This window comes from Haemaphysalis longicornis, unplaced genomic scaffold, assembly GCF_048455015.1.
Source record: "Haemaphysalis longicornis isolate Haplotype H1 unplaced genomic scaffold, Haemaphysalis longicornis Haplotype H1 scaffold_3, whole genome shotgun sequence".
Classification (NCBI taxonomy): domain Eukaryota; kingdom Metazoa; phylum Arthropoda; class Arachnida; order Ixodida; family Ixodidae; genus Haemaphysalis; species Haemaphysalis longicornis.
Genome location: NW_027526335.1, coordinates 62058578 through 62084158, shown reverse-complemented (window position 1 = coordinate 62084158; position 25581 = coordinate 62058578). Strand labels below are relative to the sequence as shown.

Below are 25581 nucleotides of genomic sequence, written 5' to 3'. Positions count from 1 at the left end.
GCTCGAAATGGCGCCAAGGCGATTGACACCAACGGTTGTCACCAACCGACGGACACCAACGATTGGCCCCTCCAAGCCACGCTCAGTCACATCCGTATCTTGCGTGCCACAAGGTGCGCCGTGTGGTGGTGTCCATTGGTTCCACACGACGTGCTCCGTGATGCAGAGCCGCAGGGAAGCGACCAGGGAGGTTTTGCGATGAATGGAAGTTTGGCATAGATTGTCACGCAGTTAAGCCAGCGTGCCCTTTGAAGAACTCAAGGCGGTTCGTCCCATCACCACGCCTGCATTTGGTCCTGTGTGTGAGCCTTGTACACATGTTCCTACATGCATGTCCTTTAGCGTCTCCATTTGGTTGCTAACCCTTCTGGGCGAGAGTGCGTGACTGCCTGGGATGGTCGACGGGGAGCCAAAGAATAAGTGACCTCTTTAGCTCGTTTCCAGACAGAGCAAGCAGATTCAACAGCAAAAAATTCCCCGCATTTCCCCGAGGGGAAGAATGTGAAAGTGCGAATGCACGCGTTGAATTTGCGCGGTTCGGTAATGTTCGCGAAAGAGAGATCAACACACACACACACAACTACAAAGAAAGAAAGGGCAGGTAGTCGCAGCGAGACGGCCAGTCGAGGAACGTAGGTAAGCCAGCAGCCAGTCTCGCAATGTGCGACTCTCTAGCCGGCCGCACTGAGAGCAGGGAGACGCCCTTCGACAACCCGACGGGGGAAATAGCGACCATGCACACTCGTTCACATCACTTCGCTTTGACACGTCTTGGTTATATTGAATGGATTTTGTCATAATGGGTCGGTCTAAGAACACGTCTGTATAAGCGGTTAGCGGTTGCTACTCGCGATCATTGTCACCTTCGAGAGTTGACAACAGAGCAGTCGCACCGACGTGACGGGTGTGCGAATAGCTGGAGACGTCTTCGGCAACAACCTACTTCTACATAAGGTACTAGAACGAAGCAGTTAAAACCGCGCGTTTACGAACGTGTCAGGCTTCGCGGCTGTCACGGGCTTTTTTTAAGTCACTAAAGATCAGTGCTTGTCTTACGTCAAGTTTGATGAGGGCAAGGTGTGCTCCAATAACACAAAACGCAATGATCCCCCCCCACCCTCTTCCCCTTACTTCGCTTTCATTTCGTACATGGCATATCATCGCACGTTTATTTTTAATCCTGCTCATAGCAACGTTTTTTTTTTTTTTTGCCGACTGATGTAGCACCAATACGCAATTACCAAACGACATCTGCACGCTGGCGTCAGTATTAGAGCCGTAGTCTCACAACTCGCACACACTTGAACTCTGTAGCGGCAACTTTCATCCGAATGACTCGAGCATAGCACCAGCACCCTAGCCACGCTGTAAATAGTGCAAGTGAAACACGGAATGAAGACAGGAGGCTCAAGCACTGGAGGACGTGTCATTTTTTGTGTTGGAAGACCAAGGGTTTTTAGATGCCTAGCGTGGTGCCCACTACGGAAACACTGGACTTGTGGGGCATCGAACTGGCAGCAGCGGCGGCGGCGGCCGCATCGCTGGCCTCCTTGCGGGTCACGCTGAGGAAGATTTGCTCGAGCGACGTGTCCGTGATGAAGAAGTCCTGCAGCTTGAACTTCTTCTTGATTCGCGCCATCTTGATGAACATCTCGCTCCACGGCAGGTGCATCCGAGACATGCGGAACTCGAGTAAACCCTGCAAACACCAAGCACAGAAGGAGGTTTGTATACGCGCGTTGCGTGCCCAGGGCCCTAAAATATGCATTGCATGTGGCTGTTTCGTGAGTTAAGAACTGGTCGATGCCCGAACCTACAGTAACTAGAATGGAATACCACTGTTTCCTCCTCCTTGCTGAACATAAAAAAACGCCGCAACGACGCGGGCTAATTGTTCTAGGCCAGGGGTACGCAACCTTTTTTGAAGCAAAGCTTTACTACTTTCGTCCAGCGATTTGCGCAAGGTCACCTTTGGACTGGAGACACACCCCCGGCGACACACCCTTCGAAGCGCATCGCGTGATTGGCTGGGCCCTGCTGTTGGCGCCTGCGGGCGCCGACAGCGGTCGCCACCGCCGCTGCGGCCGAGGCAGCCAACCACCCCCGCAGCCTCCCATGCATGCGGCGCTGGGTCGTTTCGGGCAACTGACTCGTCTCACGCCCTCGGCGAAAACGGTGCGTTAGCTATGAATGAACGCCGCGTTCTCCTGGCCTCCTTCTGTGAGCGTTGCACGGAACCGAACGGCTTTGAGACGTGGTCGGCGATACAGCTAAATCAAAGGTTAACCAAACGAAAGCAAGACTCAGCGAGACTAAGCCAAGTTTTTGCTTTGCATATCCAAGGTTATCTGAGCTAAGCCGTAGCCATTTTTTGAGTTGGAGGGCCTACAGTTCATCTCACAAGCTAGCTGCAGCACTGTGGAGGCTACATTGTTGTCCCCTTCAGGGCGCCTAACTCACCGCGAAGGAAGCGACAAAAGGCGCCGGGGTTGTGGGGTGCCACTTGCCTGGAGGGGAGAAGGGAGTGTCCTTTCAGGACCCCCTTCACGGCGGATTAGGCGCCCTCAATGAGCGCACTATTGATAACAATGTAGCCTCCACAGTGCTGCAGCTAGCTTGTGATATGAACTATAGTTGCATGAAGCCGACAAGGCGGAGGACCGACGGCATATCGGAGGGGGGGGGGGCGACAGGGGGGAGCTTTGCAGACAAAGAGAAAGATTCGTCGAATTGACAATAATATTTGACAGTAATTGACGATAACCTAACTAACTGTGAAGATAGGGGGGGGGGGGGGCAATGCCAACTTGAAGCGATCAATTATCTGCCCGTGTCGTCCTTCTAACCCGATTTGAGAGAGATCAAAAATAGCGTGTCGACCTTCAGAAAGGAAGTGACAGGGGGAGGGGTGGGGGTTCTGACTACGTGCTGGGGCCCACATAATACTGCTCTGCGGGCCGCAGGTTACCCACCCCTGTTCTAGGCCATATGCAGACTGACTATTCACAGTTGTGCTTCTGATGAAACGTGACATGCGGTCGGGACGTTCTGAGGTTTCTGTGGATGTCAAGTATTGCCGGCTATAACGTTCAAGGGATTTAGTAGCTATTCCCTATTCACTTGATCCACGAAACTGGTGATCGTGGCGTCACGTGACGTCACCAACGGTGTAAAAATAGGTCAGAACACCTTCAGCAGAAAAGCTTTTGTGAAATAGTTGCCTGAGAATCGCAACCTCACGAAGCATTCTCATACAATGTGAGGTTACGATTCTCAGGCACCCTGCTTTAAGCAGGGTGGAAGCTGCCGCAAATATTTCCTAATCAAAGAGTGGGCATCACTTCACGAAACACTCACATTACGAATACGATATTACGCATGCTGATTTTGAAAAGAAATGTAAGATGTAAGAAATGTAAGATTTTTAAATTTGGGAGATCATTTTCTTGGAAAAAAATATTTTTGCTACTTTTTATTTTGGGGGTGTCGAACTTCTGTCCGACCAATTATCTAAATTTGAGCTATTATAGAGATTACAGCGGTTAGTAGCGTCAAATCAGGGCATTGCACGGTCCTGGCTGTGGGGTACTCGGCAAAGAATGCTACACATTAAAACTCATTTGACGCTGCGTTGTTTGTACTGCCCAGTAAGCAGAGAGGAAGGCGCACCTCCACGAATTCGCAGCCATCTAATAGCTTCCTGCCACTAAGTTTAGGGAACTAAGATGTGTGAACTTTTCAGACCTTCAGAGCATAGCTACAGTACTGCGAGAGCGTGAAATAAAACAATGACGATGCAGTATAGACTACTTTGCGCTTGTGCAAACCATGCTGGCATTCGCTGCCGGCACGTGCGCAGTTTTTCGGGCAATTTCACGCCCTCGCTGTGTAAACCACCGTCACCGCATCACTATGAGCAGTAGCGTAGCCAGAAAGGGGTTTCCGGAGGTGTTATACGCCACCAAGAAAACAAAAAGAAAGACTGCGCCGGAAGCAAAAACAATGTCATTTTTCTGCATTGATAAATTTCGGGGGGTGTTCTAACACCAAAACACCACCCCCCCCCCCCCCCCTCCCCGCCTACGCCCCTATGACATTGAGCTGTGAAGTGAGTAAGGCCGGGCTCAGACTGTTGCCGCAACTGCCGTAACAACTTTAAAGGATGATGTCATTCCAAGTCTCAGCCAACCCAACTGTGTGATGACACGCCGTTTTTTTACGTCAATAGCTCACGATATGGCTGTTAAGTCGGTAGTCTGAACATAGCCTTATTAGAGAGTTTTAGCAGTCCGTCTGTCCCGTCGTTTACGTAGTCGCAGTGTTGACCGGGACACGACTGCGCCTGCGAGCGCGGAAGGGCGAGTAGGTGCACTCCACCGTGGCGAATGCACGGGCATGACGAGGGCCGGGCCGCGGAACTAATTCCCCCTACCGCGACTAATGCGCAAGTGCCCAGACGGGTCCCAGTCAAGACGGTAACCACGTACAACACGGAACATACGGAGCGCTAAAACTCTATTTTATACTGTGGCGGCGGCTTCGTGCTGGGCCCACGCACCTCGTACGTGTGCACCAGATCGGCCTCCTTGAAGTTCTTCATGACGGCTTCGGCCACCTCCTTCTGGTAGGGCACGTCCTGCTTCTTGTCCGGGTACGTCTTGACCGTGATGGTGTAGCCCTTGCCGAACTTCTCCTTCAGGTGCACCAGCGAGCCCAGGCACTGCAGCCGGCCCCCGTCCAGGATCGCGATCCGGTTGCACAGGAACTCCACGTCGGACAGGCTGCGAAGCGACGCCGCGACACGCAGCATCCATTACCTGACGCCCATGATCGCTCATTCGCCTGCTGCGCGCACTCCCCCTTATAAGGCATGTAGTAAGCCCTCTTTATAACGAAATTGTTTTATTCGAAATTTCGCTTTACTACTGAGTGCCTCAAGCTCCCCCACCGGAGCTCATAAAAGACCAACCATCCCCATTTTTAACGAAGTATTGCTTATAACAAAGACATTTTTCTGCCTCGGGGACTTCGTTAGAACGAGTAGCACTTTTTTAAGACGAAAGTGTTTTATTCCCGGATGCACCAAGATTTGACTGACGTCATACCAGTCACGGTAACGACGCCAGTACAACGTAAAGGGTGCACCCCTGCACACAGGGTCTTCTTGAGGGGAAGCAACCTTTAGTACTAAAGAGTACGTCACACTTAGGGTTGTTCGTTTTCTGGTTTTATATTTTAACACGAAGGTGTTTTGTGCCGGGATACACCAAGATTTCACTGACGCCACATCCGTCACGGAAATGACGCCAGTATACCTTTGCCAAAGCGATCCGCCAGCAGGATGTCGCTTGCCAAGCACACAAACATGACAGCCGTCGGCCCGCAAATCATGCTCAGCTGCAGATTTCGCTGCAGATTTCGCTGCACATTTCACTTTCGTGTTTTACCGATTCCTATGACAGAGGAATGAACCCCAGTTTGTTGTAATGCCATGTAGTTCTCGTGCGTCGTGCTTCCGAGCTTTCAAATACTACGTTAATCTTGAGGAGGACTTTGCAAAAGGCTTGGGCATTCTTGCATAAACGTCGTCAAAAGTAACTGCTGCCATAGCGTTACATACCGTAGACTTACATCCAGCGGGAACCCGATTGAATGACATCTCAAACACGGTAAGGTACAACAAGCATTTGCCGTCAGCGCTAACTGCTCAGGAGAGCTTAGCAATTAATTCAACCGAGAACTGATAAGTCCTCTGGCAGCCGACCATAAGGTTACACTCTCCTGAGCTATGCTCTGGAAACACCAGCAACAGTGCAGAGCAAGGTTAGAATCACGTAGAAATTACCCGTTGCGAACAAAAAGACGAAAAATTTGAGGTAGGGTCGACGTTAGGTCAGCCTTCGGCGGCCGAAAGTTTAAGTGTTTGATGTATACACAAGAGCTTCACCTAGCAGACGAACACGTCCACTCGGAGGGAGGATGCAAGGGACTTGGTGTTCACTTATCCTTCTTACTACGGTGTACTAGAGTTGTGTCGTTCGGGGCCGACTGGGGGGTAGGGGGGGGGGGGGTCGTTTTTGCGCTGAAAATTTCTGCTGAGCAACGCCTGTTGTAAGCAGCACCCCTGGTGGTCACTGCTTAGCAGTTGGTTTTACGAGTTGTTTTTGTTAAATTAACCCTTATTTATTGCCCTAAACAGTCTTATTTCTTCATTTTATGGTATAAAGTTTCATAAAACCCGACAAATAACTGTTGAGTTGGATTTAAAAACTTTTAGGGGACGCTGGCCGCAACCCGAGTTCTCTGGGGAACGCCCGTGCGTCATACATTTTTTTCATCGCAAAAGAGACCCGCGCTTTCCACTGGTTTTTCCCCCGCACGAAGCACCTCTACCTTTTAGAACATTGTACCCTTTCTGTAGGGGCATATATCTCCTGCAGAAAGAATATCTCAACAAATAATATGCTTAGTCATGCAAGGGAGCGCGCCCCATCGGGCAGTCATGAAAAGGAGACTACCCGACGCTTTTCCTGCGAAAGGTCTCTTAGCTGGCCGTTTCTTGTATGTCATGGCGCTTGCGTCCAACATCAGGACGACGTCACGCATCGCTACTTGTTTTCAATCTAGAGGTTCTTTAAGTGGCGCTTGCATTGCTTGGATTACATGTAGTTTTCATGTTTACGAACGCAAAACAACCAAGGCTTTGAAGAGTGAGGCGTCCTCTGGGAGTTGAGTTGGAAAACCAGTGTTTCGAAAGGTGTGCTATTAGCACGTGGTCACTACCAAAATCGCACGCCATTCAAGGCATTATTTGGACTTCACGCGTATATGGCCCATCATTTGAACAGATTAGTTATCGAGGCACCATTTCCAAGATCAGCAGAGTAAAAATACACAAGTGTGTGCTTCTAGAACGAGCTGATAAGCACACAAGCGCTCATAAACGACTCGCGAGGTGGGGTACCTGTGCGAAGAGAGCACGATGCTGAGCTTGGCGACCCGCTGCAGGGTGCTGACGTAGCTGACGATGCGCTTGCGCGCCGTGGTGCCCATGCCGGCGTACGGCTCGTCCAGGAGCAGAAGCCGGGGCATGCCCATCATGGCGATGCACAGCGACAGCTTGCGCCGGTTGCCCGCGCTGCGGACGTGCGTGCAAATACAAGGACGAGGAGGAAGCTGACCTATAGAAGGCATTACGAACAGACCTGGCAATAATGAAATTACAGTAATTAGAGTACAGTAATTAAATTACTTTTTGCCGTAATGAGTAATGTAATGAATTACTTTCGAGTGTTGGTAATTTAGTAATGTAATAAAGGACTTCAGGCCAGTAATTTCATGGAAATCACTCATTACTTTCCAAATTACTTTGGACTACGATATAGCCTGTCCGCTTTTCTTGCGGCATAAAAAGTTGATCAAGAAAAGTTGACCAAGTAGGGTTCTAATACCCAGAGAGTCCCTGGGAATTGAACTCTACGAACGTGAAGGAAACAACGCTTCGATAAGAGCTCTGCCTGCTTTCTCGTGCCTTTTCGTTCCCTTTTCGTACGTTCCAGGAATGCCGTGGCGACAGTCAGTCACGTTAAACAAAAACGTGCAGATTGTGTTCAAAGTTTCTTTGCACTGGTCACGGGTGTAAGCCCGCAGCTAGAAAGGCGCTTTTCATCCAGCGGAAATGAAAGCACGGAAGTGCGAGCTTACGTGCTTCAAAGTAAGGTCAAAGTAATTTTATTACTTTTGAAACGTAATAGTAACGTAATGTCATTACTTTCGGCCACGTGTAATTTCTAATGTAATTTAATTACTTTTTTAGAAGTAATTTTGCCATCTGATTACGAACCACCGCGATGAAAATAATGGAAGGAGACCATCGTGGAAGCGTCCCTATTCGGAATGCCAGAAGTCTATTTGCTGAACCAAGTAGACGTTGCTGGCGCACAGTAGATTTTCATGCAGCCGCAAAGGTCCATTCACTTAACCGACACGTGACGTTCGATGTAACGATCGAATTTTTTTTTTTTTGACGCGACATAGCTAGTGTGTCAACTTTATCACTTTGCGCCGTCCTCACTTCCCCGACATATTTATTTACTTTATTTAATACATACTGCAGACCACAACACGTGGTCCAAGCAGGACGGGCAGTCACAAATCACAATGAGCAAAACGGTCAACTACGCTTCATCACGAACTCAAGAAATAACAAAGTGAGCCAAATAAGGAAATATATACAATGTTACATAGAGAAGTATACACAATGCGACAAATATACATCATGCTATGCAAGGCGACCACGCTCTGACAGGGGGAAAAAGGAAAATTTATAGGTATCTGTTTTTGCAAAATATGGTGTTAAAGAGTTTGGTTGGTGATGTCGTGTATTTCTAGTTGACAAAGGGGTTAAATGCAATTCAGGGTCAATCGCAAATTTATGGTTAAGAAAGAAACTCAGGAAGTCCAAGTGGAGTTTCCTTCTTACTGAAGTAGTGGAATGTTGTCAGCTGACATTAGTTCCGATGGAGAGTGCGTGCGACTAAATTTAGAATATATAAAGCGAACTGCTTTCCCCTGAATTCTTTCCAATTTATCGATGTTACATTTTGTGTAGGGATCCCATACTATGCATGGGTATTCTAATTTTGGTCGAATCTGGGGTTGATAACACAGAGTTTTGCATTTGGCGGTGAATTTCGAAGCTTGTGTATTAAGAAACATAACTATCTGAAAGTAGACGCACAAATGCTGTCAATGTGTGAATTCCAGGGCAGGTTAGCAGTGAATGTTACACCTAAATATTTGTAGTTTTTGACCTGTTTAACAGTAGATGAACCAAGAGAATAAGCATACTGAAAGGGAGATTTTTTTCGAGTTATACACATGGAAACTGTTTTTTCTACATTAACAATCATACCGCATTTGTTGCACTATTTGTATATGTAGTCTAGGTTTTTGTTTAGCTCTATTTGATCGTGTGTGTTATGAACTTCACGAACTGTGTGTCATGAACTTCACGAAAGCACTCTGCCCTCCTCGTACGGAAAATGCACCTTCCGGTGCACTTAGAAAGCCAAAAATACAGACGAGCTGACGTGTTAGCCAGCCTGTATTACTAATCGCATGGAAGGGAATAGGTGACACGCAAGGGCGTGTGCAGTCGAAAGCTAAGTTCATAAAGCCAGGCCGGTGAACAAGGATACTTATTACGACTAACAGCGCTGCTTTAACCGTTAGCTAGTGGCCACACGTTCTTTGGCACAATTAAATTTCCGCATCAAGTGACTCGAATTACAAATGAGACATTAAACATTTACGGCAAATAGCAGAGCTACGGTGTATCAGGTCTGGCCTATAGTCATGCTTCGAAAAGCTTTGCCGGCTATAATTCGACTCGATCGATTGACAAGCAGAGCTTTCGCGAGGAAGGGGGCAAGTGTTCCTGACCTGTAAGTGCGCACCAGCTGGTCGGCGTAGTCCTCGAGCAGGAAAATCTCGAGGAGCACGTCGATGTAGTCCGGAGTCACCTGGATGCCCTTGAGGCGCGTGAAGAGCACCAGCATCTCGAAGCCCGTCAACATGTCCAGCAAGCCGTCCCGCTGCGGGCAGTAGCCCAGGAGCCGCTGGAGCTACGTTACATCAAAGGAGGGGAAAGGCCACCAGGCGGTGTTATTTGAACCGAATGTCATTTGACTCAAATGGGGCTCTTCAAATGCCAGTCGGAATCCGCCGTGCTCCACTACGATTTCGACGGCATCTGAAAGCTTTAACAATCACTCGCCGTGGTGCGAGGCGCTGCTGCAGTCGAGTTCTGTTTTTGCGCAGTAATGCAACAATCAAATTTAGCAGCAGTGTTTGGCATTAAAATGATATCAAATTATAAATATCGGAAGCTTTGACACGGTTTTTTGCTTAATTCTTAATCGCAATAGGTTTTTTTTTTCCTACTGTTTTGTGCTGTCTGACCATCGCTTGCTGGCACTAGTGCTGTGACAACGCCTCCTAAAAAGGCATTGGCTGTGAGTATGGAATCATTACATCTTGATATCACGATTTAAGTGAACGAGAAGCAAGCGAAGTCACACAATTAACAATAGTTTCTTTGTTTTAACTACGCCAGTAATGTATTTGTTTATGCTGACTTGGAACGCTGTGGGCGAGATTGCTAGAAATGGATTTTAAGTACCCCAAATGTTTCTCTTGGGGCTCATTTTGCCCCAATGTCATTTGAGCCGAATGTCATTTCAAGGACCAGTGGAGCAGCGCAACTTTGCATTTGAGTCAAATGACATTTCGTTCAAGTGACATTCGGACGCTAGTGTAGCAGGGGTATTACACTGCCGTGCATTCTTCGCGAGTTGATGAGTTGGTCGGCTTTACTGGCGCAAGGTCAACTGAGGAAAAAGTGCGCCAAGTAAAGGTAACTAGTAAATAAAAAAGTTGCGTGAGTAATAACGAACATCGGATAGTTAAATTAGAAGTGAAATGGAGTAAGGGACGGGATAGGTGGTGTAGTGGGCCAGGCTGCGATTATGTGTGATATGAAACGAAATGTGAACGCCAGAAACAAGGAAGTATAGGAACATGAGCCAAAGGGAATTATAGATGTATTACGATATTGTGTCGGTACAGTTCTGAAAAATCTTTGTGACGTGGCATGCCCAGTGCCTCGCATTTTACTAGTGTGTGTGTACGGATAAGCCCTCGCCACACCTGCTGCGTGCGAGTGTGTTGCATGTGTGTGGCTCCTCCGTAACATATCTAAAGCAAGTTCGCTGTTGTGCACGTCAGTACATTGTACCGTCCTAAGTGTTTTTTTTTTTTTTTTGCATCTGTGTGCTCCATTCTACTTGCTTTCTTTTACGAGGTTATTTTCTGATGCGTGGCTTGAGGTCGGTGTAGGGAAGTGCTGTAATGCCCACCGTGTTCTTAAGAATACCAGCGGCGGCCCATTCATCCGCCGCCTTGTTCCCGGCAATACCAGAGCGGCCAGAAACTGCCCACGTTGCTTTCAGTAAATCGAATCACAAATAGAAGGAGCTGATCGCCCAACGAGAATTTGCTCATTATATTGCCGCGAACCATGCATTGGGTTTGCTTCTTTATCTTTTGTTTTCACTGACCGGCCCCACCCGGCTGTGTTATCTGTGTCCCAAGCGAAGCGCGTGTTCCATTCTTTAATTTTATGCCGCACGGGTTACCAGAGCGTTTCGCCCTAACGTCACTAGCCTAGAATAATCTCCTTTGATCTAAAATGTTCTGGATGTAAATCGACGGTTCGAGAAACACTCGCACCGAAGATAAAAGCCTGGACAGCAGACACCGCGGTATTCTATTCGCCGACACTCGCCTGCGCACGTCACTTTGTTGACTGCTGCTTCGCCGCCTCTGTATTCTTTGAGTTGTTAGGGGAGCACAAGTTCACTCCAATAAACATGTTTTTTCTTCAAGACAACTGCGTCATCTTTGGATTCGTGACAATATAATTGCGACAGTTTGGGCAGCGAAGCAAAACGTCGCCAATGGAAGGATACAGTGGCCGATAACTGCGGTTTAATAATAAAGTCTGGGGCAACCCTACTTCGCACCAAGTGTGAATGCAGGCCTATTTTGCTTGTGCCTGTTGTGCATGTCTATTTGCACGCTGTTACGGATGATTGAGTGTGAGATATAGCCGTGAAGATGGTCATATTACTGAATAACACGAGAAACCACAGCGCCACTCTGTAAACTGACGCAGCCAGACGGAGCTTAAAGGGTGATAAGTGAAGAGGAACCATTGTACCCCCCACAACATGGCTCCCTGTGTAGCTCTGACGATCTCAGCGCTACGCTCAGGGAGAAGCTCCGAGTCCGAATCGTGTTGTTTCCTACATCGATCTAGCTCGAAATGACCGCGTCTTGAACCATGGTGCCCTAAATTTGCGTAACAAATCTTCCTTGAATATCTGCCTTCACTACCAAGGTCTGCGTAGCTGCGCATAACTTCTCACCGCAGATATTGCTAGTACACTAGCCGACCTTTTTTTTCGCGAACTCCAAAATTTTGAACTTGCTGGATATTTCGGACTTTCCCGAGGAACTGCCAGTAGTACCATAGGAGTAACGAATTTGAACAACAGATATTTGGGGCAAAACAAGGTCGAAAGGTCGATTTCTCGGACAAAATGTTTCCGCGGTAGGGCCATAATGGGTCTCCAGGGAAACGCCATTTTTAATCCTAAGCCAGCTGGCTAACTTCGGATTGGATTGGGATTAGCTTTACTCCAGCCCGGGTAACAAACTTTGATCTTCGAGGCCATACTTTTACACGTGGTCTGCGGCGGAAGCATCGCGAAAACCGGAAACGGGTCATACGTGGCCAGTGCTTTTCTTAAGCACAACTATTTTTAGCCACCAGGTGACGCTGACTAAAAAATAGCATCATCTCGTTTGTCCTGTGTCACGCGTCGTGCAACTCCTGAACACCTGAAACCGTCAACGCAAGACATTGTCAACGCTTTTGCGTTGTCCAGTGTTTACGAAGAAAGCATGACGCCTGCGGAGGTGCAAGCAGAAGTTCTCACACGGAGGAATTTAAGGCAAGGAGCCATTCGCGACTTCTTCAGTCCCATTTAAATGAAATAAAGTTAGGTTTTACGACTCGCGGATTTTTCGGACTACTCTTTTATTCGGATTATTTTTAGTTCCCCTTTAGATCCGAAAAATCTGTTGGCTATTGTAACGCAGTGCTAGCTGCAGAAACAGAATAACAGAGACTTTGAACGGTAAGGGGAAGGAGGATGTTCCCGCGTGCATGCCGTCAGGTAACAGGGAAATGGCGCGTATACGTTAGGCTTATCACTGCTAGCTTAGAAGGCACTTGGTGAAAGCGGATTGCACTTTGCAACACCCAACCGCCTCTCAACTTTTGCTTAGACCCACCGGTGCTGAGAATAACGCTGTCTTCTATTTTTACTGTCGACAGTTCTTCAGCTTTGGTTCCAAAAGATAGCCCCCTAATGTGAACTAAGTAATCCGGCATATGGAAGACTTGAGTCAGCGTATGCCAGTATTGCTCCTCAAAGTCGTCAGACAGCGCCTCAGAGGTCTTAGGATGCGCTTGCCTCTTGCGTGTCCTTGACGACACTCAGGCCGTTGACGTAGACGTTGCCCGCGTGCGGCAGTATTTCACCGGTCATGATGCGAAACGTCGTGGTCTTTCCCACGCCATGCACGCCCAACAGCCCGAAGCACTCGCCCGTTCGCACCGTGAAACTCAGGCCCTGCGTCGGGTAACCGGAACTGAGTGAACTAAGACAAAAACGGTACACGGCAGGGTGATCAGACAGCGTGCGCCACCTATATTTTACAGCGCCACGATACAAAGATGCGGGTGCGCTGATGTCGGTAGCGACTGCAGTTCAAACAACAACGACAAAATGCACATGACTGATAAAACACAATCGCGAAAAATTGCCACGGCTAGTGCTGCGACCACTTCATTGCTGCGCATCCACCAATCTAAACGTTACCAAGGCGGATTGCGGCACTTAGACTATTTTGCTTACATCCATCTCATGAAATACGTACACTGCAGAGCATAGTCAAAATTATATGCAAATGCTGAAGGGGCCCAAATAAAATTTGTGCTGCTTGTAAACGATGGCCATCGGAGCAATCGTAGGGAAGCCCAGATTTATACTAGTGAATGACGAAAAAGGTTTGCTGGTAAATGTGAGAAGTGACACAAAGGATAGGCCAAAGTCGGCTTTGTAAAGCGTCCGAGGGACCGAGAGCGCGCATATCACTGTTAAAAGGACACTAAGGGCTGAATGAAATTTTCTTTAAACTGAAATATCTTACGTTTCGTAGCACTCTCAGCTTTTGTTCGATGAGCAACGATGCATTGTTTCCGGAGAAATCAGCAAAGAAAGCTGGCATTCCTCTCTCCCGCTTCCCTTACATTTTTTTTTTCGTGACGCAGACATCGCGTCACAAAATAGGAGCAAGGGACCGGGACGGTCTGGCAACAGTAGCTTTCACGTCATCAAGCCATGGCCGAGCACCGAGAACGTTTCTTTGACCGAGGAAGCTGGCTTTCACTTTTACTATTTGTCACCGTCTGAACGAAAATGCTTTTCCCCGCTCCTGCGGCCGCTGTGACCGTCTACACCGGATACCCAGACTTCACACCAGCCGCGAACGCAGCAGCGACAAGCACCGTTTCAAATATCGCGCAAGAACGACTGCCCGGCAATACGTCGCTCAAGCGGCAACCGTCATCTCAGCTCGTTCGGCGATTACGTCCATCTCATATTCTGTTCTCTCACGCGATGCGCCAACCTGGCGTGAAATGCACACTCGCTTCCCGCAGCTGTCTCGAGTAGTCTTCGTGGCCGAATGACCGAACATTGGATCGGCTCCGCCCGGCCCAAAGGGCAGAGCTATGCGCACACGATGTAGGGATTATTTATCAACGGCGGCTCGCAGCAAGCAGAAGAGCCCAAGTTCGGATTGGTCGGATGACCACTGCAGTAAGTACCCTAACAATCTTGCTCCGTGCCCTAACCTTTCACGGGAGATAAGGTTCGAACCGGCGCGCTGGCACGCCTTGCCGACAGCAACATCCGCGCGCGGAAAACGGATTAGAAGCTCAGGCTGGTCGGGTCGCTTTTGAACACCTGCAGTGCATCTTGTCTCTTTGCCGTTTCCTGCCGGAGATATTGCTCGCAGAAGCGCGGAAATTCCCCGTGGCCGGTTATTGACTCCGCTAATTGTGCACCAATGCCTTTTTTAAAAACGAAAGTGAAAGCATGATTACTGACAAGTCTGAGGGAAGCAGCCTGCCTCGCAGTGCATAAAGCTACTGTCTGCGTTTTTTTTTTTAATTACGCCAGCTCACGGAAAGCTTTGATTTACATTTGTTTCCCGTGATCAACCACTTCGGAACTGTTATTTTAGGAAAACACATTTATAGATGCTTCTCCAATGAGCTCTCGCCGTGCACAAATATTGTCACGTGACAAAACGTAGTACCCGAAAGGCGTGCGGGCCTTGGCACCCGTTTTCACGTTTCTGGCATTTTCTGTCTTATTAAACAACCACTAGTTGCGAAAATGGGGAATTCGGAGTCCCGGCACCTCAATCTATCGATACAGGCCAACCTGTTTCCACCCTTTAGTGTCCCTTTATTTCGCCAAAGCCTTGCTTTCACGTAGTTTTCTACTGGCTCCTCCCTTAGACTACCATCATTCTGCAAGATTCTGGTCTTGAAAGAAAAACAAACGAATGAGCACTATCGGATGATTTAGCAGGGACTCAGCACAAGTACAGGAAGTAACCAGAGTTTTCCCTAGATAGTTCTTAGTGTCATCTCTGGTCAGACAATTGGAACGGCTGTCCTTGTTTACTGGTAAACAACTTCTGCATGAAGCAAAGCATATGAACCAATTCCCCAGATCGGCTCAATTTTGCATTAATACAAACGTTTTTCACACTATTCGATGGGGAGTGGGGCACGTTTTTGCACAAATTTAGCATGCGTAATTGAAAAAGGCATCATTGGCATTCAGCGAGCACGCTACTCACGCGTTACAAAAGGAATGTCGTATTAGACACCCTACAGAAAATCTTATTCAAGCAGTCTTACTTAGAACTATTCCACTTAAGAACTGAACCAGTTTCAAGCACGAGATAATTTATTTTACTTACGCAACTCCCTCAAACTTCAGTGTTACGTACGGGCTGCAGGTTGTTCAATGTAAACGCTTTGCTCAGTCACTGCACTAGCCAGGATTTTATTAATGGACGGTCTTTTAAACATCGTGGAGACGAGGGCGGAGGCATTCATTCTCTCCAATCCCCCCAAAAAAACTTGAGTTCGCCTAGGCGCATCCGCAACTATGCGGCGCTGTATGCACTCGCCTCCAGCACGATTTTGGGTTCGAAGTAGCCGTAAGCCCTGAACAGGCGCTGCACGACCATCAGCGGCCGCTCCTCGGACGTGGAGATCTGGCCCGGCAGCAAGGCGGCGACCAGCAGGTCCTCCTTCATCACGTCCGTGCCGTCGTGAAGCGTGGTTGACTGCGCGGAGCGAGAGAAAGAGCGCTTGTGAATTCACTAGCATCGTTCTTGCCGATCATATATAAAAAATGGCAGCATCTGCACTCCGTGAATAATGGAGAGGGTGCAGAGTACGGAGACTCGAAATGACATCCATGTTGCGCCCTGAGTGACATCCGATTTGCGCCCCGACCATCATTCGATTTGAGCAGTGAGTTGCACCTTGATTATTCCCTAAATGAAACTGCAACACATGGCTCAAATCGAATTTCGCTTTATTTTTCGCTTGATGGTGGTGTGCGCATGGATAGACGCGGACGGACATTGGGAGGTCCTAAGGTACCCCGCACCGTTACAGGCGATGGAGTAAGCCGTTTGACGCTCGGATACTAACTCCCGGTCGTAGCCCAACGGGTAAGACGGCTGACATTAACTCTGTCAGGTCTCCCAGACACAGGGGCGAATCCTGCCGGTGCCTGTGTGATTTTTTTTGCGATTGTAAATGCAATGCGCACGGACGCAGACGGACATTGTGCGATCCTAAGGTACTCCGCACCTAAAAGCATGACCAGCGAAGATGGATGGAGTGTAGGGAGTGCACGAAACAAAACACGTTTGTAATTTTAAATGACGCACACTGGCACATATGCCGCTCGCGTTTCGTGTTTCGTTCCGGTATCTGGGAAGAAGTTGAAATTCCCGCCGCCTCCACAGTGGCCTGCGTCAGCAATGCCGTACCTTTCTGCGGCCGGTGCCAATCCCTGGAAACATTGAAGGCTTTGCAGCGAGTTCTTCTTCGTAGTACTCGGGATCGAGCGCGGTGAGCGCTTGTTCGGCCTTTGGCAGCTTTCGCTCGAGGTAGAGCAACAGTGCGAATAGCACGGCGCCTTCCACGGTCAGGACCAGGAAGTTGTAGAAAGCAGAGTAGGAGTGCACCTCGAGAGGGTGGATCGCGTACTCACTCGGGTTCGCACTGTCCATGTCTGCGAGGAGTGACATGAGGTTGCATAACTATAGGACGCTGGTTTTTGTCGCTAACACCGCGTTGACGAGATTTGATAACTGAAAGCATGCGCCTGAAGAACGTGTTGGAAGAGGCTTGAAAACACAAGTATCGGTTTGCTAATCTCTATCTCTGTCTCTGCCAGCTGACCTTCGGTGTTCTGACCGCTCGAATACTGCATGCAGCATATCCATTCCAAAACGCCCCTTCTACAGAACAGTAACGCTATCTTGTCTTAAGACCTAGACGTTGATGTGCTCTCCAACTTCTCGTTGTTACTATCTAACAACCTTGACCCCTGTTTTCATTTACTTTTGCCGCGCCCCCTCCCGAATTTTCACTCTAAGACCCGCGTAAAGGAGCTCCGCTCATATCCCGGAAGACAAGGCGTAAAAGAGAGCGCGTCGTATACTAGGTAGAGTTCGCATGTGCGTGCTCACGCTGGCAGCACCGCTGAAGCGAAATCTTGGACTCGGCGATCTTGGTGTGGCACTGGTTGTCCAGCTCGCTGCCTCCTTTTTGGCAGGTGGCCTTCTCGGCGGCCAGCTGCAGAATCTTGGTCATGCCGCGCGAGTACGAGTAGGAGGGCAGCAGCCGAAGCACCTGCAGCAGCGACTCGATGACCAGCGTCAGCGCCGGGCTTCCCACGTCGCTGGCGTAGTGCTCCATGAACACCTGGCCCACGAAACCGGCGGACGCTGCATCGTGCGCCGGCGCGTTCCGCTGCCGTTAGCGTTGGCACTACGGGCGGGCGATTGATCGATTAACCTTCCGATTAATCAATTAACGCTTTAGTCGCCATTCATTTTTTAACGGCTTGATCGGTTTAAGTCATGTTAACAAACAGACAAAAGTGCTGTAGTGTAATTCCAGCAAGCGTGTGGAGGTTCACGTTTGTTAGAAAATTATTACAGCCCGACTACGACAACGACAACAGGAAGACGACAAGCTGTTTGTCGTCTTTCTGATGCCGTTGTCGCAATCGGGCTCATTGTTTTGAATGCGCGATATCGTCTGCTCTTTCTCACGTAGATTGTTTGTCGTCGCTACAGTAGTTTATAAGCAGATTAAGTCCAAAAAATCCCGTAGCGGATCATACCACGTTAAAAAGTAACGAACTACTTTCGCCGCGCGGAGTAACGTCCGGCTGCGGTGATGAGGCACAGCGGCAATACTGTACCAACGCCTAGTACTTGCTAAATTTTACTTCCGAATCATACTTTAGACTTCGAACACTGCTCCCCAACTGTACGTGAATCTACTTTAAATACTTGCCGTATATAGTAAAACCGTATATATATATATATATATATATATATATATATATATTGCAGTATATAGTATAGTAAACAAAATCACTTCCTTGGAAATCTCGCTTTTTGCGAAGTGTTGCTTTGTCCCCCCGCAATGCATAAAAATCAAATTTATTTCACTTGTAACTAAGTATCATTTGTAACGTATGGCGTTTTCTGTTTTGAGGACTTTATTATAATTTTAATTCGGGCAAAGCTTTGGGGGGTCGTTCAACTTTACTATTTAAACGCAACTTCAGCAATAAAGAGAAATTGCATAATTACTGAACACGAGCGCATTACGTTGCGCGGTTGCTATCTGCGGCAGAGCAAAACAATACTCAAAAGCGTAATACAGCATCAAGAAATAGCTGAGCGCTTGGGTATACAACCAACGCTCAAACGCGTGTTCTTGAACGGGCGCATATCCTTCAAATCGCAAATTACAGCAGTCTGTCTTGCTTTAAAAATATGCGCAACAATGCTTCTAGCAAAGCAGAGAACTTCCCCTAAGTAATAACAACAACCAATTTTTTTTTTCGTTTAGTAATCACCAACTTTATATTTCCCGATTATTGTTGAGCATGCAACACAAATGTTCATTCTCCATGTATTGTTCGCGTTCTCAGCGCCGCCAAGCGGGCGGCCCCTACTCACCGATGGCGAAGAATGTGATGGCCAATGCTGAAAACCCGTGTCCGGGCTTGTCAAACACGAAGGAGCAGATGTAGACGAGCGGCAGGGCAGCGTAGCCGTGCAGCAGGTTCAGCAAGAAGATAAGCTCTGCGACAGGAGAAGAAGAAGAAAGGTACGGGCAAAAGGATAACTGTCAAGCACACAAAGCGTGCATAATATATATATATATATATATATATATATATATCTGTAGAACTTTGAAGATGGTAGAGAACACAAGAAACGAAAACTTTGAACAAGGACAAGGTCGAAGCACGATTGTTGCCAACGTTTCAGCAGAAAGACATGCTTTCGTCAGCGCCCTGACGAAAGCAAGTCTCTTTGCTGAAACGTTGGCAACAGTCGTGCTTTTACCTCGTTCAAAGTTTTTTTTCTTTCTTACATATACATATATACATATACTGATCTTTCATGTGCGAAGGGTTCGCGACCCTGACCCCGCCCGAGGAAGTGACGCCGGCATGAAAGAAACAGAAATCACCGGTTTATTCCGGGACGGACAAACAAAACATTACACGAGTAGAAACAACAGCTCCTAACACATACGGTCATGTAAACAACGACACACTAAAATAACGCACTGCACCAATTGTGCAGAAAAATAATACAACTTTTCGCTCTACACTCACGACAACGTTCGAGTCCTGGTACCAAGTCACTCCGTGTGCGCCCACCACATGTGCTGGTTAGTCCGAGCTGACCAGGGGTCGTCGGTCCGGTTGTCAGCCCCTCGCTGCTCCCATCCTGGCTCTGCTGCTGCCGTTGTGCGCATGTTCCTGGCTTGGTACGCACCACATGTGTTCCTTTGTCCGCTAACTGTTTATCGCACACACACGCACAGGCACATGACGCACTGACGTCATTTTCGGTGTTCGACGCGCGCTCGCTGCACTGTAATCACCATACCCAGGCGTACGCCGGGGCTGCGTTCCTACAACAACAACAACAACAACAACAACAACAACAACAACAACAACAACACACACACACACACACACACACACACACGCACACGCGCACGCACGCGCGCACGCACGCACGCGCACACACACACACACACACACAAACACACACATAGGGAGCAGTAGAACTTTTGAAGATGGTAGAGAACACAAGAAAAGAAAACTTTGAACAAGGTAAAAGCACGATTGTTGCCAACGTTTCAGCAAAGAGACTTGCTTTCGTCAGGGCCTGACGTCTCTTTTGCTGAAACGTTGACAACAATCGTGTTTTTACCTTGTTGAAAGTTTTCTTTTCTTGTGTATATATATATATTTCTGTTCAACATTGTTAACAATAACTTAGGAATAGCCTTTAACACCTACATGCAGTTTAATAAATCGCGACAAACACGTAACAAACATGCCAAAACAATCGAAATGCCCCGCACAAAAACTAATGCTCACCGTTTTTCTTTTTTTCCACGAACAATATCGGATTGGAATGCGCTGCCACAAGCTGTCACTGAAATTGCGACCCCGGAATCATTCGTATCATCTACCAGTTCCTACTTTTAACAAACAAACAGGGCCCGCAAGACGCCAACGAGCGTTATCGCCATTGGGCAAACATTATGTACAGTTCAACTTGTGTGTATTTTCTTGGAAGCCCGCATGTACCTACCCAACAGTCTGTTTTCTGGTGTGTTACGCGCTTTTTTTGCTTGTTCCTGCTCCGGAAACTTTGTGATGGATGTACTTAACCAAGAGTGCTTTTGTCGGCTATGTTACGCGCTATTTTGTTTTTTCTTCGGACTGTTGGTTTCTACTCAGAAAACTTTGTCTCCCTTGTTCGGTTACGTGTTTCGCTGTACCACGCGAGTTCTCCGCTGCACCACAGTGCTGAATGTATCAATATGTAACCACTCCTGCCTTGGCTGCCAACAGGTGGCTGGCAGTATATTACAAATAAATAAATAAAAAATATATATCGGAGTGGGTCAGGGAGCAAACTGGTGTTAAAGACATATTAGTAGAAATTAAGAAGAAGAAATGGACGTGGGCAGGGCATGTAATGCGAAGGCAAGATAACCGCTGGTCATTAAGGGTAACAGAGTGGATCCCTAGAGAAGGCAAGCGTTGCAGGGGGCGGCAGAAAGTTAGATGGGCAGATGAGATCAAGACGTTTGCAGGGATAAATTGGTCATAGTGATGATGATGATGATGACCCTAAATGTTTTTCTTTCTTTCTTTCTTCCTTATATTTAAAAAAAAGAATCTTAACTTCATTACCCAAAGTAAAAAATAAAGCCTAACCACACCTCTATGCCTCCTTTGGCGTTGTAGACTGCCGACCTATGTTTCTGTATTTCCTCAACGAGCCCCTCATTTACTTACTATATTAATCTGCGAAAGCCTAGCGAGGGTCTCGGTTCTGGCAGCCTTGATGCCTAGGTAGCATCAGAGGGCTTCCCGCCAGTTACCCACTCATGACAGGCTGTAGACGTTTGAGTCACGCCCCGGGGGTTAAAAAGAAGGTCCCCTTCTCCCCGTGTAGTCAGAGTGGCGCTGGCTACCACCCTCAAGCGTCAGATACACTTCTAGTAAATATAAATAGCCCAGAAAGTGAAGGAGAACACAGTCGCCCAGATAGCCGAATTGGTAAGGCATTCGAGATCTAATCGAAAGGCGTGGGCTCGGTCCCCACTCTGGGCGCGTGTTTTGCTTTCTTTCTTTCTTCCTTATATTTAAAAAAAATAATCTTATCTTCATTACCCAAAGTAAAAAATAAAGCCTAACCACACCCCTATTATGCCTCCTTTGGCGTTGTAGACTGCCGACCTATGTTTCTCTCTCTCTCTCTCTCTATATATATATATATATATATATATATATATATATATATTGTGAGAATCAACCTGTCCGTTGCGCTATTGCCCACTTCAAGGAGACATGGATAAGGGCCCTTGTACTGTCGTGGCCAATTCATCGTATACTTCGTCTGCTTCCCAGGACAATTATCATCATCATGCCATACCTCATCTATTCTTCATACCCATCCTCATCATCATTCCTGGGGCTGGAGTTCTGGGTTGCCGCTCAGAATAAACGCGCTGTTCCACTGCCTCTGCGACGTGTCTTCTGGGTGACGGCTGCCCTTGACGTCTCCCTCAAGTGGTAGAGGTGCACCTCGGTCCCGTCCTCTGTCTTTCCCAGTCGCACACCTGGAGCTCCGTTCCGGTAGGCGCTTGCCTCTGATGATGCAGCACGAGAGCGGGAACAGCCCCCCCGGATCGTCAGCTGCTGTGCCTGCTGCGTTTACAATCACCAGCCACCAACGCGATCCGCCAAGTTTTTTTGGCCGTCGAGGTGAGGATGTCGACGACTGGCTGGATAGCTATAATCGGGTCAGCAGCTTCAATCGGTGGGATGACGCATTCAAGCTTCGAATTGTCTCCTTCTCCCTACACGAGGCGGCCAAGACGTGGTTCCGTAACAACGAACACACGATCACCGACTGGACCAACTTTACTCAGGAGCTACGAAAAAATTTCGGCACGCCGTCCATTCGCGCCGATGTAGCCAGACAAACGCTTGCCGCTCACATTCAGCGCCCTGATGAGACATTCGCCTCCTACATTGAGGACATCGTCGCTCTTTGTCGCCGTGTGGATGAAACCATGCCGGAGGCTGACAAGGTGCGTCATGTATTGAAGGGTATCGCTCCGTTTGCCTTTAACGCTCTGGCTGTGGAAAATCCTGCAAGCGTCAGTGATGTCCGCAAGACTTGTCAACGGCTGGACCAACTGCAGTCTATTCGCCTTCGCCAGGAGGCTTGCGCCTCTCATCAATACGGGGACTCGGATCTGCGCAGCCTCATTCGCGCGATTATCCGCGAAGAACTGCAGCAACAGGCCTCGCCCTGTTCGTCGCGCGACCATTGTCACACTAACGCGCCGGAGCTTCGAGATATTGTCAGGGAGGAGCTAACATCCATGACGGGATATTCACCTGCACGTTCTCCTCTTGCCACCGTCTGCTCTCAGGCCTACTCGCCCACGACCCCTCCCTTGGCCACCGTCTACGCGCCGTCCTACTCTGCGATTGCGGCCAAACCACCCTTGCAGGTTCAGCCACTGTCGTCGCAAGCCCATGTGACAGCGATTGCCGCAGCCCCTGCTTCCCCGCACTATTACACCACCATGCGACCAGGCCGTCAACGGTTTCCTGGAGATGGCCCAGTGTGCTACTATTGTGGGATCAGGCGCCACATTTCTCGTTTCTGCCGTCGGCGTCAGCAAGACGAGCGAAGAGGCTACGCCCCGTTCGAACGTGACTATTCCCGGTTTCCCTACGGTTATCGGCGTACCGAACACGTTTCCCCTCCGCGCCGCCCTTCGTCGCCTCCAGGGCCACTCGAGCCTTCCAGTCATCGTTCTGCACGCCGGCGCTCGCCTTCACCCTACCGTCGTTCTTTGTCCCCCCTCCGTCCGGCCACCCACGCTACTAACACCCACCAGGAAAACTAGCTCCTGCAGTTTTTGGAGGGAAAACTGCACTAGTGGGAAAATCGACAATTCCTCCAGACAAACCCTCGAACACTGTAAGAGCCGATGTAGAAGGTGTTATTGTTGATGCGCTAGTGGACACAGGAGCCAGTATTTCAGTGGTTGATGAAAAGTTATGTTTGCAACTGCGAAAAGTGAAAACTCCGTACACTGGGCCCTCTTTATGTAACGCGAACCAAGGTGTCATCGAACCTACTGGATATTGTACAGTGCGTGTTTTCATCGATGGAATTCGGCACCACATACAGTGCGCGGTACTGCCGCATTGCGCCCATCAGCTCATTTTAGGGTGGGACTTCCTCTCGTCGGCATCCGCTATTATATCCTGTGACCGCCAAGACATGGAACTGACGGAAACGGATGATTCAACTATTGATGACGCGCCGCAGCAGCGCATAGTAGCCAGCGCGCATTGCGTCCTTAATCCTGGCAGTGAGGAAATCATCTCGGTTAGTTCCAATCACTTTTGCGATGGTGACGTTCTCATCACTCCCTCTCCTCGCTTCCTTCCCAAAGGGCTGGTGATCGCTCCGAGTCTCGTGCGCTTTTCAAAGGGAACTGCTGCTCTTATCGTAGTTAACACCAATCATGAGCCAATGGTCCTACCTCGGCGCACCACAATTGCTACTGTTGCTGCCTCTACTCCCGCCTGTATTTTCCCTCTCTGTGCGGTCTCATCTACTACTAATCTCAATTCCGACTCTCCTGAACCCGCTCTAACCGCCACAATGAGCTCTGACCTTTCCCCGGCTGAAACTGAGTCGTTACTGCAGCTTCTGAACAAACATAAATCTATATTCGACTCTAATTCTACCGTACTGGGTAAGACATCGGTGGCAGCGCATCGTATCGAAACCGACGGGTCTCGCATTATTCACCGCCGTCCTTACCGTGTGTCTTCAGCAGAAAGGAAAGTTATCAGTGACAATGTCACCGAAATGCTTCAGCGGAACATTATTCGGCCGTCAACTAGTCCGTGGTCTTCCCCGGTAGTGCTAGTGCAGAAAAAAGACGGATCGGTGCGATTTTGCGTCGATTATCGCGCATTGAACAAAATTACCCGGAAGGACGTTTACCCGATGCCACGGATTGATGACGCCCTAGATTGCTTACAAGGCGCCGAATATTTCTCAAGCCTTGATCTGCGCTCGTCGTATTCATCATATACTTCGTCTGCTTCCCAGGACAATTATCATCATCATGCCATACCTCATCTATTCTTCATACCCATCCTCATCATCATTCCTGGGGCTGGAGTTCTGGGTTGCCGCTCAGAATAAACGCGCTGTTCCACTGCCTCTGCGACGTGTCTTCTGGGTGACGGCTGCCCTTGACGTCTCCCTCAATATATATATATATATATATATATATATATATATATATATATATATATATATATATATATATATATATATATATATATATATATATATATAATGTTGTAATGTAGAAGAGTTCCCTGGAAGAATCAGGACCATCTCCAATCCCCTGCAGGTGATGTGCGCCGCCATATAATCGGTCGGTAGCAGGAGCGGAGTCTGGAAACCGCATCGCCATCGCCTAGAGCGACGGGGTTCCCTCGCACTACCTGCTTCTCCCAGCATCGACTGTGCTCTGACTGTGCCCTCATCTTTCGCCTGCACAGCAGCCTTTACATATATATATATTCCCTCATATAGCTTTCGCAGTGGTTCCAGACGCGAAGGAAAGAGTGAAAGCGCCTATCGAAAGTGTTGCACGGTCCCTTTAACGTCATGAGAATTAGCGTATATTTAAAAGAAGTGGCTTATATGGGAGGCGACTGAGGTTCACTTCGCAAATACTGAGCAAGGCTGTAATGTTTGACAGTTCCTGAAAAGTTTGCGAAGACACAAAAAACAATACGATGCGCCTTTTCTAGGAAGGGAGGCGGTAGAGGGAGGAGTGAACGACGCATACCCATATCGGTAGAGGTCAGTGTGGCCGACTGTGAAATCGCCAGTGGTGGGAGCACCAGGAGCGCAGTGCCCATGTAGAAGGCGAAGTCGAAGGCGTAATTGAAC

The 25581-nt window shown here is 48.4% G+C and overlaps 1 protein-coding gene across 1 annotated transcript; it reads right to left on the bottom strand.

Annotated features, from left to right (window-relative positions):
- Positions 1-1216: 1216 nt before the first annotated feature.
- LOC144173274 (ATP-binding cassette sub-family A member 17-like) lies at positions 1217-25581 on the bottom strand. Its single transcript, XM_077701762.1, has 10 exons — positions 25478-25581; positions 18994-19119; positions 17485-17742; positions 16780-17024; positions 15904-16062; positions 13104-13262; positions 9445-9626; positions 6965-7138; positions 4559-4781; positions 1217-1699 (listed from the first exon to the last, which is right to left on the bottom strand). The coding sequence occupies exons 1-10, from the start codon at positions 25548-25550 to the stop codon at positions 1457-1459; spliced, it is 1842 nt and encodes a 613-aa protein (XP_077557888.1). The 5' UTR covers positions 25551-25581; the 3' UTR covers positions 1217-1456.

Bases quoted from the DNA above. Each gene is read 5' to 3' on its own strand.
- LOC144173274 (XM_077701762.1), bottom strand. From the start codon at position 25,550: ATGGGCACTGCGCTCCTGGTGCTCCCACCACTGGCGATTTCACAGTCG. The intron at 16,063-16,779 runs GTACGGCATTGC...CGCTCCGCGCAG, and splicing joins TTGGCACCGGCCGCAGAAAG to TCAACCACGCTTCACGACGG. The intron at 9,627-13,103 runs GCAAGCGCATCC...GATGTAACGTAG, and splicing joins TCGTCAAGGACACGCAAGAG to CTCCAGCGGCTCCTGGGCTA.